The sequence below is a fragment of the Cervus elaphus genome, chromosome 32 (assembly GCF_910594005.1).
Source record: "Cervus elaphus chromosome 32, mCerEla1.1, whole genome shotgun sequence".
NCBI lineage: Eukaryota > Metazoa > Chordata > Mammalia > Artiodactyla > Cervidae > Cervus > Cervus elaphus.
The window spans coordinates 46,869,316-46,886,957 of record NC_057846.1 but is presented as its reverse complement, the minus strand read 5'-3'; the positions used below and the strand labels follow the sequence as shown (position 1 = coordinate 46,886,957).

The following is a 17,642-nucleotide window of genomic DNA, read 5'->3' as shown; positions in this document are numbered from 1 at the left end:
ATCCAGAATATATAAAGAATGTCTATAAGTCAGTAAGAATATTCACAAAATCATTAGAAAAATCAGCAAAGTCCATAAGAAAGTTCAGTAATTTCATTAAGCGCAAACACACACTCCCAGACACTTCTGTTACAAGCTGTAAGACAGTCTGTTTGCCAGGGACCCTGGCAGAAGCATCACATGCCCGTGATACTTTTACATCCATCCCAGGGAAACATTCCTCAGGTAGGCAGGCCTGCTGTATAAGGATTTTCCCCTGCAGAAGCCCTCAGAACAGAGGAAAACCCCTCTCAGTGTCCGTCAGCGCAACACTGGGACACAGTGTAAGTGACAATGCACGCACGCTGAGAGTACTAGGGGAAGGGCAGCTGACCTCCAAGCCATGTTAGGAAAACACCGTGGGGCTGAATACATAAGGGATGACCCAGTTTATGTAAACTCTGCAACATAAGCTGTTTATTCTTATATATAACTACTTATGGATGTAAATAAACAGAAAAAGATATGAAAAGAAACACATGATAACCACTCTTAAGTGTGGAGTTAAGAGGGTAGACTGACTGGCAAGAAGAGCTTAGCCTTTCCTGTACACATGAAAACTTCTCAACAGAGAGATATTGGTGAATGTTCATTTCTAAAAATGAACTTTTGGAAAAACAGCACTGCCATTCTGCTTCTCCATTGAGCCCCTACAGCAAAGTGATCTTTTTAAAAACACAAGGCGGCTCATGTCATTTGAAACTCTCCAATGATTTTCCATCTCATTCAGAATACAACCCAAAGTCTCTTATTTTTGCAGCTGGCCCATGTGGAGGCTGAAAATGGCCCCCCAAAGACATATACATTCTAACCCCTGAGGGGGACTGAACGCAGACCCCTCATCTTTCAAAGCCTGCCCATACTGACTGCAGTTCAGAACGAGGCGGTCCTCTTGCACATTTTCCTTCCATATCCCTGACGCCATGTCTGACCCCCTGCAAACACCCCAGCAACACACACCCATTGCTTCCCTTGCAGTCGCAGCCCCTGCGTGCCTTCTTACCTCTTAGGGAAATTCTATTACTGCTGTGCTTGAACTCTTCTCTCCGTGTACTCTCTTGATTCTCTTTATCTTACAAGTGACTGCTGGACTGATTTTCCTGAAGGGCACCCTGTCTTCCCCTTGCTTATGCTTCAGTGCCTAACCCTCTGACTTAAGTCATCAAGAACATCTGACTTTCCTGAGAAGTCATCTTATTTCTTCCTGCCTAGTGAACAGGTTATTTAACACTTCTGCTATAAGTTCAATCATACGAACACCATAGCATTAGCCTTCTAAGATGCGTTCATCCTTCAAATTTCCTTGGTCCTTATTCTCTACTTTAAAACCTCATTTACAAGTCCTTTGTTTCATTTTACCTCTAACTCTTTTTTGAAAGATTAAAAATATAAACTCAGTGTGCTCTGCTCTGCCTAAAATTCAGTGTCAAACAAAACATGGTCTTGGCCTGCCTCACGTGTCTCCGCCGACCTGACACAAGCAGACGGCGCCGTGCACCCTTCCCCATGATGCCTGCCGCCGCTGCCCCACGCACACGGCTCCCTGCACCTGCAGGAAAGTTCCTCATCCCTGCCTTCACGTGTCCTCTGGCATCTCAGGCTGTAAATCCAACGTATCTTTCATAAACTTAAAAAAACAAAAGCCCAGTTTCTTCTGATTTTCACAATACCAATGTACATTACCTGCTGCGTTCCTTCTGCCCTACTCACATTAAAGCTCTAGAGTTCCCTGACTCGAGGCCCCTCCGGCCTTCCTGTCTCACTGTGGGGATGTCCCAGGCTCCTGCACACGAGCCCCTACAACACCGAGACCTAGCCCTAAGTCTGTAGGATGCTCCTCCCCTACGCCTCGCCATCCACAGGACCCCAGTACAGCAACAGGGCACGATTATATGACGCCATCTGCAGGAGGGAGATGAGCTCAGGAGTCCTCCTCAGGGAGGCTCGGAGGGCTTGGAGACCACAGAGAGGCCCCAGGAACACCAGAGGAACTTGAAGGCCCCGACACTCACACCAAGCGTTAAACAGTGTAGTTAAACGTGCCCAATTCAGAGTTAAGTGGACACATAAGCCTTCCACAAAAGGCCTCTTCACTTCAGTTCCCATTACCCAACACATTATATTCAACTTTTAACAAAAAATTACAAAGCAGGCTAAAATACAAGAAAAAAGTCTGAAGAGATAAAACAAGCATCAGGACCACTTACATACAGCACAGATTTTGAAATTAGGGAATTTAAAATAACTATGATTAACATGCTCAGGGCTCTAATGAGAAAGGGAGACAACATGTAAGAACAAATGCACAATGTAAGCAGAGGGATGGGAAGAAATCAAAAACTCTGTTACAGAGATAATGCCTTCCATGGGCTCATCAACAGACTGGACACAGCCGAGGAGAGCATCACTGAGCCTGAAGGCAGGTCACCAGAAACTGAAAGTCAAAGAGAAAGAGAATGAAAACAAACGAACAAAACACCCAGAACATGCAATTATGGTGGGGGGCGGGGGGCGGTTCATAATGGCCTAGCACATCAAACAAAGGTGGAAACAGCTGATAAATAAGAGTATAACAGGACACCCTATTTTGGAGTATCAGAAGGAAAACAGACAGAAAGGAGCAGAAGAGACATTTGAAGTAACAATAGCCGAGCATCTTCCAAAATTAATGAGACACCAAAACACAGATCTGGGATGCTCAGAAAACACCAAGTAGGATAAATACCAAAAAACAATATCCAGGTCTGTCATACTGAAACGGAAGAAAATGAACAGGGAGAGGATCCTGCATGAAGCTGGGGTGGGGTTGGAGATGGCCCTGAGTACAGCGACAGAAATTACAGCAGACTTATCATCATACACAAGCAGGCAACCAAAGAGAATCGAGTGTCACTGACAGAAAGGAAAAAACCCCACCAACCTAGAGTTCTACATCCCCGTGATATTAACCTTCAACAGTGAAGGAGAAATAAAGACTTTCCCAGGTAGAGAAAAACTGAGGGGCTTCTCCACCAGAATACCTGCCCTGAAGGAAACAGTAGAAGAGGTTGTTCTTCAGAAAGAAGAAAACTCAGGCCTGCATACTGCAAGAGTGTCCAAAGAATGAATGAATGAAGGTAACATAAAATCTGTCATTTTTCTCACTCTTAGTCTACTGGGTGACTAGTGTCTAGTTCAGTGAAATGAAGGACGGTAGGGTCTCAAGGGATGGGAAGGAAGAATTGAGACATTCTGTTAAAACCTACCTGCACTATACAGGAAGCTGTATAATGCTTGTGGAGGTAAGGGAGAGACGAGTTAGAAACTCAGAATTAACATACACACACCACTAGATATAAAATAGATAAGCAAAGACCTACTGTACAGCACACAGAACTCTACCCAATACTCTATAATAATATAAATAGGAAAATAATCTAACAGAGTGGACATATTGCATTACACACAACTGAACCCCCTTGCTGGATATCTGAAAGTAACCACAACATTATAAATCAACTCTGCTTCAATGTAAAATAACAGTTTTTTAAACTGGAAAAACAAAAACGGTTATTGCATACAAGATCAACCACCAAAAGAATATTACTGAACTCCCCTAGAAAATATAGGATTAGGAAATGAGTTCACAGAAAAAAACAACTGAATACAAATTCAAAGTAAAAATGCTGAAGTTGGAAAAATTTAACAACTAAAATCCTTAAGACTATTAATGAAAACAACAAAGTATTGGTTGATGAATGTGGCAGGCATTGTTCTGAGCCATTCACATGCACTATTATAGTTATTTCTGAGAATTATCATTCCTATTATCAAATGAAGAAACTGTAGCAGGGAGATGAAATTCCTTGCTCAGTGATTCAAGGTGAGAGGTGGAGCTGAATCCACACCCAGGTAGTCGGCTTCTACATGCATATGCTGTATCAGTAACTGCCAGTTAAAGGGAGTCAGTGGTCAAATCACATGAATTCATTCTGAATAAGCTTTTTCTCAGATTCACATTAAAATTCACTAATAATGCCATCACATATTTTATGGACTGAAGTTCCGGTGATATTATATCTTAAAAAAAAATCACATGCCAATGATTAAACTAAAAATACATTATTTGAGTTAAAAAATTTTAACAGATGTGTGCACAAGGTATATGCAATAAAAAATTATACTACTGTTGTACTTCTTAAAAATCCAAATAGAACTGGGTTACATATTTACAATGTATACAGTAAAGGGCACCATTTCAGCATTTTTGTTGATTTAGTAATGATGCATATTTAGCAATGAATGATTCTGTAAAGCCATTACCTTTATCCAATTTTCTGGCTCTAGACAACTTTTCTTGTGATCTCCTTTTCAGTTCTTGGACTGGAATACAAGCCAGTGCTTTCTCCTGGAGAGCAAGGTTCTCATAGACCAGTACATGCTGAATGTTGGACTGAAGAACTTTTAGAATGACTGAACTGTCAGCAACCTAATAGAAAGAAAACAATGAAATTAGCTTTTCTTCGTATGCTATAAAAATAATATAATAAAAAATACTGGCTCTATGAGTTCATAGATAAAGGAATGTACAGATTCACTGAAATATAATAATTATAATGAAAACCTTTACAAAATTAGTACTAGGAGATAGTCACATCTGTATCACAGTCTAAGATAAGGCTATATTTTCATCTGAATAGATGTTACTGAGGATATATTTAAACAGGGATATGTTGAACCCTTGAGCACAGCTTGGACCAAGACAGCACTCTGAGCAGCGCTTCTGACAGCTCTTTCCACTTTAAGTCCTGATAAATGTCTTTTTTTTTCTTTTCCTTATACAGCATTAGCTAAGGAGGACTGATCTCAAGGGATCAGAAATTTTGAGAAATTCCTGAAAGAAGAAAGGCAGGTACAAACAGACAAAAGGAACAAACAATGGCAATATGCCGTCTAGAGAAAGTGGTTATAAAACTAAACAAAGTTCTCAAAATAATCCCGAGGAGGGAGGGGCCAGAGGCTTCACAAAGCAGGAAGGCGTCTTGGAGTAAGTGTTAAGCAGGCTGCCAGGCTCTGCAGCGGGAACAGCTGGACACTGTGGTCACTCCTTCTCCACAAAAAAGGCGTGTCTCTGGGCTGTGAGGGTGGACGTCTAGATTGATAAAAGGAAAGAGGCGTCCCAGCTCAGAAGCCGTGCTGGTCTGGCACAGCCCACCTGGTGGCACGTCCTGCCCTCTCCCGTAGTCGTCAGAGCCGGACGCAGCGCTCACCAACAGGCTAGCAGGGACTCTCAGGTCCCTGAGAGCCCATGACCACCAGCGCTGCTGAGACGGTGCACCGGCGTCAACGGCAGAAGGAGCCCTGCAGCAAATGCAGAAGAGACCCAAAGACGCCTGCCTTCAGAAGTTCAAGAGCATACTCGAGTCACAGAAAGACACCCACAGATCTTGGAAACTAAAAATTTAAACACTGAAATGAAGAAGAAAACACAGATGGTGTGTCAAACAGCAAAACAAACACAGTTAAGTGATCAAACAATTACAAGACTGAGATGAGGCGTTTTCTGACAATACGGTACAAAAGGACAAAGACACTAAGGATGAACTCAGAACTTCCCAAATCCAGCTAACGGGAAATATCTAGAAACTAGAGTAGAAAATAATGGAAGAGAAACACTTATCAAAGAAATAATGGGAAATTTCTGAGGGTTAAAGAAAGAGCCAGTGTGAACAGGAGAAAAAAAAACACAAAACAAAGACTAAACTAATAGTGACATTTTATAACAACAGTAAAGGTAAAAACAAAATACTAAAAGCCTTCAGTGATATCAGACATCTCACTGGAAACAGTGAAGCAAAATCTCTGAAATACTGAGGGAATATGAGAACATACAATGCATACCCAGGTAAACTAATTACAAAGAAGAGCAAAACAACACATTTTCTGATCTCTAACAATGCAGAATATACATCACTCCCAAATCCTATTTTAAAAAATTATTACAAAAGTTACTGACTCCCCAAAACATAATAGAACCAAAGTAAATAAATAGAACACCACAGAGTAGAACCCAAGATAAAAAGAAACAGAAGCGAGTTAAATAAAAACTAAGAAGCTGGTAAAACTTAAGTTCTGTTTGTTAAAAATAATTAAAAAGCAAAATCACATAAGAAAGGTGGCAGGGACAGGAGCAGATGCTAGAAAAATATAAAGTAAATATTTGCATTAAAAATTTTAAGACAATAATTAAAAGAGGATATTTAACTTTCTAACTTTTGGAGGGAAAATAATGGAATAAAACTTGATCCATTTAAACAATAGAAAGAAATAGAAGAAAAAAGAAAAAACAAGGGCATAACACAAAATGTCTGAAATAAGTTCAAACATATTAGAATCATCGTAAATAGGAATGGATTAAATGTGTATAGAAAAAGGCAGAAATAGACTAAAAAAACACCAAATACTGACTATAATGTCAGTATACGAATGCTGGGCATGTGTGCACAAAACAGATAATCACCCTATGGTCTAAGGGGGAAAGACACTGAACAAATAATGATAGAATCTTCACATTAAGTCAACAAAATTTGTGTGTTCGTGTGTAAATGATTAGATGATAGAAAAATAATGGAGGCCAAGCCAGACAAGGGCATTATCCTCACAGGATAATGAGCCTATGAACATAGAAACAAATATTGCTACAACAATGCCAATTTACTCAGATATTTAAGGAGTCTTTATGATCCGTTAGATACAGGGGATATAACAACTAGTTTATTCATATTTAGGGGAAGAGCTATAAAGCAAACATACAGGACAGTGTAACTGCCTGGCAGGGGCTCTAATGAGACTTCCCTGGAGAAGTGATCCTGTAATAAAATATGAAGGATGAGAAGAAGCTGGTGACCAGGGAAGGGAGAAGACCACCATTCCTGTGAAGAGGGAATAACGTGTAGGTAGGTGGCTAGGGAGCATGCAAAGAGGGGGATCAGACAGAAAGTCAGGGTATCTGGAGCGCAGAGCACCAAGCAGGAAGCTGAGGTGGGCGACAGCCAGGTTTTCCCTGTCTCTTCCTGCTGTATGGAGAGCTATCTGAGACCTAAGCAGCAAGGGAGCACAATGGCCAGCTTCATGTTCTCCGAGCTTCCGGCTGAGGTGGGGAGAAAGCAGGTCTCAGGAGACCCACAGGGAACCACTGCTGAGCTCTGAGGGAGACAGGCTTGAACCAGGAGCGGGCAGAGGTGGTGGAAAAGTGAATGGATTCACAATCACGGAGGAAGCAGAATCAACAGGTCCCACTGACTGAACCGTGCAGTCAAGGGGAACGACCCACAGAGCAACTGGGTCAATGGTCGAACCACTTACAAGAGGAGAAAAAAGCCAGGAAATGGTCAGTTGTGCTTAAAGCTACGAATGGTCAGGTAAAAATGAACCCAAAAAGTCTGCTAAATTTAGGGGCATGGAGATCAGTGATGATCTCAGTAGTAAGTTCTGCAACAGTGTTAATAAGGAAAACAAAGTGTAGGAGACCCAGTGGTTCAAGTGCTGTCCCATCACGGGCCAGGAGCTGTACAAAGTGGTCTGCTGGGATACAGACAGAAAATATTACAACTGCTATTTATATTACCTGTGCCCCCAAGTAAAACCAAGTCATCATAACACTGAGCATGTGGCTCAGTGGCTGCCCCTCCGCAGCTACAGAAGCAGCCCCACGGGAACAAGGCCGCACGGAGTCGGGGGGACCCAGTGGCACACCCACTCCTCCTTCAAGCTTCTGCAGGCCACATGTGCCCGGTTCAATGGCTTTGCAGGTTATATTATGTAGTTTTTACTAAACTGACCCTCAACCTCACTTAAAAAAGATTTCAAAGACCTCTAAGCAATAAGGCTAATACTTACAATGTAATAACGTGTGGAGTGTGTACAAGAAGAAATGGTAGGGCTAATGTGTCTTTTTTTTTTCGGTATGAGCCCCTTCAACAGCCAAATTTTAATGTGAAAAAAGAACACAATCTGCTGAGATCTGATAAAGTGAGCCTCCCAAATTCAAAATTATCAAAAGAGCATTTAAAACATAGACTTAGGTCTACATTCACTGAATGATAGTGCTAAATCATTTTTTTAAATTAAAAATATTACTTATTTCCTACCTCCTCTTTTGTTGCTCAATTGCTAAGCTGTGCCCAGCCCTGAGACCCCATGGACTGCAGCCCGCCCGGCTCCCCTGTCCTCCGCCATCTCCCAGAGTTTGCTCAGATTCCCGCCCGTTGAGCCTGTGGTGCTATCTAACCCTCCCATCCTCGCTGCCTCTGTACACCGCTTTACCATGCACCCAGCACAGTGGCACGCTAATGTAAGTATACAACTTATAAACAAATAAATACATATCAAGAGGACACGCTCAGAAATATTTTGCTGATGGGGCACATAAAGTGTGGAAACCTGCCAGACAAAACTATGAGGAGTAAGGACAGGGGTGGATACTGGGGACTCCCTGTGAAACTTGCAGTGAAGAGGAAATGAGAAATAAAAGAAGGCAGGATCTAGCGATATTTGTGTGCTGACTTGTGTCTAAGAGCTTACAGGAAATGTTTGTAACCACTGACCTGTCTGTGAAGAAGGCAGATTTCCAAGTTCCCTCTCTTCTGGTTTAGCCAGTCTAGGGTGTGCCCAGGAATCTGCAAACCCAGGCTATTCTAACACCAATGGTCCAAACTTAGATGAAAACTGGCCTAAGGCAAGGATTCAAAACCACTGAGAAGAATCTCCAAGAAAAGGGGCAGGTCACGACTGCACAGCCCCACCTGTGACCCCACAGAAAGCAGAGGAGAGGAAAACAGGCACAGAGGAGGGGCTGGCCTTCAGCAGCGGCAGACTCACTCACTCCACCAAAGACGAAAGAAGAGCTGGGGCAGACCTGGGGCGGGAAACCCAGGGCACTCACAGCAACAAAGAGTGCGTCTTACCAGAACTGATCCAGAGCAAACGGAACATGCCCATTTTTATTTTATTTATTTTTCATTGGAGAATAATTGCTTTCCATTACCATTTGAAAGAATTCCTATAAAAATGAGACCTTTATGGTTATATTATTTTTCTTTTTCACAAGCAGAGTTTCATTTGCTGGGAAGGTTAAAACTCAGCCAAAGAATTTTTATTTTCAATTTAGTATTTTTCGCTCTGGAAATTACCCCCTTCACTGTGGTATTTAATGGCACGCAAACGATCTTGAACAATAAAGGTTATTTTCTTGCCTTATTTCTTTGGCACAATGCCAAAAAAACTAAGTCATAAAAATAGAAGTTTGCTGATGGCAATTATAGCAGCTGGGTAACCATGTACATAAGGCAATAGTTTACTGCTTAACAGTTAAAGTTATTTGGAGTACAAATGGGAGTTTAAAATATGAAATCTGTTTTAGATTAAAAAGATTTTTTTCCTTCACTAATCACACTTGGATTTCAATTATTTGGTTTCTGATGAGAGACCTTTAAGACTCTATAAGAAAACAAGTACGATGTGTATTTCTGTCAAACCACATGATAAAGGCAGAGGAAGCCGGATCAGTAACTTTACTTTTTCAGTAAAGGACAGGCTTCCCAAGCCCATTAGTCCTCTTTCTGCTTTTTTACAACCCTCTGCTTCCATGGCTTTTACATGTAGAATCTGCTTTTTTAAAAAAATATAGTAGTTCTGTTTAATACATTTTTAATGATATCTAAAATCAATTTGCAACTTAAAGAGAAAGTGCTTACAAAAACCACTTTATTCTATATTTAACATTAATGAATGTTTCAAAAAAAATTTCAGGAAATACTGAATGGTATAAATAACAAGAAATCATTAAAATTTCACTACTCAAAAAATCAGACTGTGTACAGTTTTCCAGAACTTTTAAAAATAAACATATTTATGTATGAGCATTTTTAACAAGAAAAACAGAAATAGTCACCTATACATAACATACATTGTTTAATTTTGGAATTCTTTGCCTTTTTTCCTACATAGTAATAATCCTCACATCAAAATATACCACATCATCATTTTTAATGGACATGAAGAATGTCAATTTAAAGATTTGTCGTAATTTCAACTGCCTATTGAAAGGGATGTAGATGTAGTTTACTCTTAAGAATGGTTAATAATAAATTGAACAGTTAAATCCTCTGTCCAAATAGGAAACAGGAGCATAGATTTCTTCTCTTAAAAAGACTGCATATAGATCCAGACTAAGAAGTTGTCTTACGAGATTCAATTAGCTTAAAAATCAACTAACTGGGACTCCCTTGGTGGTCCAGAGGCTACGAGTTCACCTGGCAATGCGGGGGAAGCCAGTTCAGGTCTTGGTTCAGGAAGATTCCACATGCTGCGAGGCGACCCCAACAAGAGAAGCCACCACAACGCAAAGCTTGCACACCGCAACACGAAGCTCGCACACCACAACGAAGAGCGGCCCCTGCTTACCATCAGCAGAGAAAGAATGTGCGCAGCAACAAAGACCCAGTGCAGGCAAAAATAAATAAAATTTTTTAAAAAAGGAAACATTAGTCTTAAAAAAAAAAAATCAACCAACTCAGGCACACAGCCAGGGGAAGAAGCCAGCAGGTCAGCCAGGAGGCTGCGCTTCCCTGTGGGCTCCCACTGTCTCAGGTATGCATTCCAAGCTTTTGCAAGTCTGACTTAACTCTAACCTCCTCAAGGTGCAACAAATCCAACTCTGATGTGGATATTAGAGAAGGGTTTTGAATAATAAACAGAATTGGTGTCAATTTAAAAATATAAACAGGAGAGGACAAAAGGTGGCAGAGAAAGACGTGGGCTCAGTCCCTCTCACAAAAACACCCAAATCACAACTGCTAAACAGCCATCGATAAAGCAAACTGGAACCTACAAAAAAAGATATTCTACTTCCAGAAACAAAGAAAATGCCAAAATGAGATGGTAGGAGGGACGCTTTCACAATATAATCAAATCCCATATTCCCGGGGGGGGGGGCACCCACAAACGGGAAAATAATTAGATTGCAGAGGTTCTCCCTCTGAGCCCCATGTCATGCTCCTCAGCCTACGGGCGTGGCCTTGGGAGGAGCAGCCCTCAGAGCATCTGGCTTTGAAGGTTAGCAGGGCTTGAGTGCAGGAGCGCCTCAGGGCTGGGGGGCACACAAGGTCTCATGTGCACTGGGACCTGGGGCAAAGCAGTGACTCTACAGGAGCTTTGGCCAGACCTACCTGCTGGTTTAGGAAGGTCTCCTAGGGAGGTGGGGGTCGACTATGGCTCACTGTGGAGGCAAGGACACCGGTGGCGGAGGTACTGGGGAATATTCATCTGACGTGAGCTCTCCTAAAGGCAGCCATTACGACACCGAAACCTGGCCTCACTCAACAGGCTGCAGGCTCCCCTGCTGGGGCCACAAGCCACAGCCACCAGGGCAGGAACACAACCCCATCCATCAGCAGACAGGCTGCCTAAAGTCATCCTGACCCCACAGTTGCCTCTAAGTAAACATAACCCTAGACACAAGCTTTGTCCACCAGAAGGCAAAGACCTAGCTCCACTCACCAGTGGGCAGTCACCAGTCCATCCCACCAAGAAGGCTGCACAAGCCCCTGGACCAAACTCACCCACCAGAAACAAGAATTACAATCCTGCAACTTGAGGAACAGAGACCACAAATAAACAAAGTTAGACAAAATGAGATGGCACAGAAATATATTCCAGAGGAAGAAACAAGATAAAACCCCAGAACAACAACTAAGTGAGGCAGAGATAGACAATCTGCCTCAAAAACAATTCAGAGTAACGATAGTTAAGATGATCCAAGGTCTCAGAAAAGAATGAAGGCACAGATCAAGAAATTATAAGACATGTTTATCAATGACCTAGAAGAACAAACAAGTGGTGAACAACATGCTAACTGAAATGAAAAATACATTGGAAGGAATCAATAGCAGAATAACTGAGGCAGAAGAATGAATAAGTGAGCTGGAAGACAGAATGGGGGAAATCATTGCCACAGAGGAAAGTAAAAAAAAAGGAATGAAAGAAAGTGAGGACAGTCTAAGAGACCCCTGGGACATTAAACGTACCAACATACTCACCACAGGGACCCAAGAAGAAGAGAAAGGACCTGAGAAAATGTGTGAAGGGATAATAGTTGAAAACATCCCTAACATGGGAAAGGAAACAGTCACCTAGCCCAAGGAGCTCAGAGAGTCCTGGGCAGGATAAAGCTGAGGAACATGCTGGACATAGTCACGTAACTTACAAAAATTAAAAAGCAACCAGGGAAAAGCAACAAATAGCATACAAAAGAACCCCCATAAGGTTATCAGCTGATTTCTCAGGAGAAACTCCACAGGCCAAAGGGGAGAGGCACACTGTATTTAAAGTGATAAAGGGAAGAACCTACAGCCGAGAAGACTACTCAGCAAGGCTCTTGTTCAGATTTGAAGGAGAAACCACAAGTTTTACAAACAAGCAAAAGCTAAGAGAATTCAGCATCACCAGATTAGCTTTGCCACAAACGCTAAAGGAACTTCTCTAAGCAAAAAAGAGAAGGCCACAACTAGAAACAAGAAAATGATCAGTGAAAAACCTCACCAGTGCAAACATACAGTCAAGACAGGAAATCACCCCCTTGCTCCCACCACACACACATACATGATACTGAAACTAGCAATTGTGAGAGGAGGAGAGCACAAACACATCTGAAATTCAAAGATGAGCAACTTACAACAATCTTGTTCATATATATAGAATGCTATATCAAAACCTCACGGTAACTGCAAACTGAAAATACATGACAGACACACACAACAAAGAATAAATAACCCAACACAACACTAAAGGTTAGTCATCAAATCACAACAGAACATTAAGAGGAAAAGAAGGAAAAAAGCCTACAAAAACAAATGGAGGACAATTAACAAAATGGCAGTAAGAATATACTATCAATAATTAGCTTAAATGCAAATGGACTACATGCTTTAATGAAAAGACAAAGAATGGCTGAATGGATAAAAAAACAAGATCTGGCATATACGCTGTCTACAAGAAACCCACCTTAGATATAGGGACACAGATAGACTGAAAGTCAGAGGATGGAAAAAGGTATTCCATGCGAATGGAAATCAAAAGATAACTGAGGCAGCAGTATTCATATCAGACAAAATAGACTTTAAAATAAAGATTGTTAAAGAGATAAAGAAGGACAGCATATAAAAATCAACAGATCAAAGAAGAAGACAGAACAATTGTAAATATATATGCACCCAACACAGGAGCACCTCATTATATAAGGCAAATGCTTACAGCCATGAAAGGAGAAACTGACAGCAACACAGTAACAGTGGGGGACTCTGAACACCCCAGCTTCATCAATCAACAGATCATCCAGACAGAAAATCAACAAGGAAACTCGGATCTTAAATGACACATTCAACCAGACTTAATTGATGTTTATAGAGCATTCCATCTGAAAGCAGCAGAATACACATTCTTTTCAAGTGCACATAAAACATTCTCCAGGACAAAGCACATGCTGGGCCACAAAGTGAATCTCAGTAAATTTAAGAAAACTGAAATCATAACAAGCATCTTTTCTGATCACAATGCCATGAGATTAGAAATAAACAAGAAAAACACTGTAAATAATACAAACATGTGGAGAGTAAGCAATATGCTACTAAAAAGCCAATGGGTTACTGAAGAAATCAAAGAGGAAATTAAAAAATACTTAAAGACAAATGAAAACAAAAGCATGATGATCCAAAACCTATGGGATGCAGCAAAAGCAGTTCTAAGAGGGAACTTTATAGCAATATAATCTTACTCAGGGTACAAGAAAAATCTCAAACATCTTAAGCTTACACCTAAAGCAACTAGAAGAACAAACAAAACTCAAAGTTACTAGAAGGAAACAAAACATAAAGATTAGAGCAGAAATAAATGAAATAGAAACAAACAATAGGAAAGACCAATGGTTCTTTGAAAAGATAAACAAAATTTATAAACCTTTATCCAGACTCATCAAGGAAAAAGGGAAAGGGCTCAAATCAAAAAATCAGAAATGAAAAACAAGTTACAACAGATACCATTGAAATACAAAGGATCATAAGAGACTACTATATGCAAATAAAATGGACAACCTGGAATAAATGAACAGATCCTTTAAAAGGTACAATGTCCCAAGACTGAACTAGGAAGAGACAGAAAATATTAACAGACCAATCACAAGTACTGAAACTGTGATTAAAAAACTCCCAACAAAAGTTCAGGACCAGATGGCTTCACAGGAGAATTCTACCAAACATTTAGAGAAGAATTAACACCTACACTTCTAAAACTATTCCAAAACACTGCAGAGGAAGGAATACTTCCAAACGCTTTCTATAAGGCCACCATCACTCTGATTACCAAAGCCAAAGATCACTTACACACACACACACACACACACACAAGGCCAACATCACTGATGAACAAACACAGATGCAAAAATCATCAAAATACTAGCAATCTGAACTCAACAACACATTAAAAGGATTATACAACATGATCAAGTGGGATTATCCCAGGGATGCAAAGACTTTTCAATATCTGGAAATTAATCAGGATGATACACCATGACAACAAACTTAAGAATAAAAACCATATGATCATCTCAAGAGATGCAGAAAAAGCTTTTGACAAGATTCAACATTTAAGATAAAAAACTCCAGAAAGTGGGTGTACAGGGAACATGTCTCAACATAAAAAAGGCCATGTATGACAAACCTACAGCTAACATCATACTCAACGGTGAAAATCTGAAAGCATTTCCTCTAAGATCAGGAACAAGCCAAGGTGTCTACTCTTGCCACTGTTGCTCAATAAAGTTTTGGAAGTCCTAGCCACAGCAATCAGAGGAGAAAAAGAAATAAAAGAAATCCAAGTTGGAAAAGTAGGAGGAAAACTTCGACAGGAAAAGTCACTGTCGGCAGACGAAATACTACTACACACAGAAAAATCCTAAAGATGGTACCAGAAAATTACCAGATTTCATCAATGAGTTTGGTAAAGTTGCAGGATACAAAATTGATACATAGAAGAAAAATGGAGCTGGAGGAATCAGGTCCCTGATTTCTGACTATACTACAAAGTGACACTAATCAAGATAGTATGGTACTGGCACAAAAACAGAAATATAGACCAATGGAACAGGAGAGAAAGCTCAGAAACAAATCCACAGTATAAAATACAAAAAAGCAAAGACAGTCACTTCAATAAGCAGTGCTGAGAAAAATGGAGAGCTACATATAAAAGAATAAAACAACATTTTGTAACACCGTTCACAAAAATAAACTCAAAATGGATTAAAGACCTCAATGTAAGAGTGATGCTACAGAACTCTTAAGAGGAAAACATAGGCAGAACATCCTTTAACATAAACTGTAGCAAATATCTTTTTGGATCCACATACTAATGAAAATTTTAAAAAATAAACAAATGAGACCTAATTAAACTTAAAAGCTCTTGCACAGAAAAGGAAACCATAAGCAAAGTGAAAAGAGAACATTTACTGAATGGGAGAATATACCTGTAAAGGAAAAACCCAATAAAAGATTAATCTCCAAAATACAAAATATACAAACACCTCGTGTAGCTCAAAAAACAAACAAAAAACCACACACAACCCAATTAAAAAATAGGCACAAGATCTAAGTAGACATTTCTTCAAAGAAAACATACGGATATCCAGACAGCACATGAAAACATGCTTAACAATGCCAATTATTAGAGAAATACAAGTCAAAACTACAATGAGGTATCACCTCACACTGGTCAGAATGGCCATCATCAAAGTCGATAAAGAACAAACGTGGAGAAAAGGGAACCCTCCTGCCCTGTCTGTGGGCACGTAAGCTGGTACAAACACTATGCAGAACAGCATGAGTGAGTGAGCGATGGTCTCTCAGTCGTGTCTGGCTCTTTGCAACCCCATGGACTGCACCCCACCAGGCTTTGTCCATGGACTTCTCCAGAGAAGAATACTGGGGTGGGTTGCCATGTCCTCCTCCAGGAGAATGGCACAGAGATTCTTTAAAATGCTAAAAACAGAACTACTGTAAGATCCAGCAATCTTGCTCTTGGGTATACATCTGAAGAAAACCATAGTTCAAAAAGATGCAAACACCCCAGTGTTCACTGCAGCACTATTTACAATAGCCAAGATATGGAAGCAACCAAAATGTCCATTAATGGAGGAATGGATAAAGAACATGCCACGCAACTGTCCATGGGATTTCCCAGGCAAGAAAAATGGAGCCGGTTACCATTTCCTACTCCAAGAGGTCTTCCTGACCCAGGGATCAAACCTAAGTCTCCTCCACTCGCAAGTGGATTCTTCACCACTGAGCCATCAGGGGAGTCCAAAAAAGACATTACAAGTATCAGTGAGAACACTGACAACTTAGAACCTTCACACTCTGCTGGTTAGAATGTAAAACGGTGTAATAGCTCTGGAAAACAGCTTACACTTTCTTAAAATATTAACATAAAAGTTGGGATATAATTCAGTGGCTTCACTTCTAGGAGTCTACACAAGAGAAGTGAAAACATATGTCCACACGAAGCCTGGTCTGTGGACATTCACAGCAGTACTGCTACTAACAAGGCAAACAGGGCAAACCCAAATGCTCTCCAGAGAATACTATTCAGCAATAAACAGGAACAAAATACTGATACAGCCTGCAATATGGATCAACCTCAAACACAAACTAAAAGAAGCCTGAGGCAGAATACACAGTGCATAATTCCATTTACATAAAATATCCAGAAAAAGCAGCAAAATAAGTTTCTAACTAAACTACTGATATTGAGCACCAATATATTCCAGTATTTTACATCTTACAACATCAGCGACCATCATCTTGCCTTAAATTTCAGAATTTTTACTTGATACAGTTTCAACCAGAGAAATATTATATTAGTTAAGAAGCTCATCAGTGCCTAGCACATGTCTAGTTTATATGCAGTTAAATGCTTTGTCGATCTCTCTCCTGCTGTTTGACTTGGTCCATTTTAATTCAGTTAATATCCACACTCAAAATGAGAAAGGCAGGAGAACGTAACTACCAAATTCTGTAGTACAGCCAGTAACAGTGATAGAGCTTAAGTAACAAGACACTTTAAAAAACAGTCTTTCACCAATCCATAGAACTAGGAGTTGGCTATAAAAACAAGACTCATTCTAGGGCTTTTCTGGTAGCTCAGCGGTAAAGAATCTGCCTGCCAATGCCAGAGACACGGGTTTGATCCCTGGTCTGGGAAGAGCCTGCGTGCCACAACTACTGAAGCCCGTGCGCCCGAGAGCTCGTGCCCCACGCGAGAAGCCACCGTGGCGCGCGGCCCCTGCCCCACGGCTAGAGAGCGGCCGCACAGCGACAAAGGCCCAGCACGGCCAAAACTACACAGAAAATCATATACATATGAAAGGTTCAATCTAATTTCTCCCAACTCCCTTAAGAAACAGGAAAAGATACTATATCCCAGGAACTAGAGAAATAAGAATAAATATACAACAGCCTTCTAAGAGCATATGTGTTTGAAGTTTATTGCTTCTAAACTCTGCATTTGTTCTGACAACA

At 40.6% G+C, this 17,642-nt stretch overlaps 1 protein-coding gene across 2 annotated transcripts in view; it reads right to left on the bottom strand.

Annotated features, from left to right (window-relative positions):
• The window catches only part of NGLY1 (N-glycanase 1), a 55,265-nt gene that overhangs the window by 22,079 nt on the left and 15,544 nt on the right, over positions 1 to 17,642 (bottom strand). For both annotated transcript variants that reach the window (XM_043893539.1, XM_043893538.1), the window contains exon 4: positions 4,342 to 4,507. In XM_043893539.1, the coding sequence (XP_043749474.1) occupies positions 4,342 to 4,507 (166 nt within the window). The remainder of the gene's footprint in view (positions 1 to 4,341; positions 4,508 to 17,642) is intronic.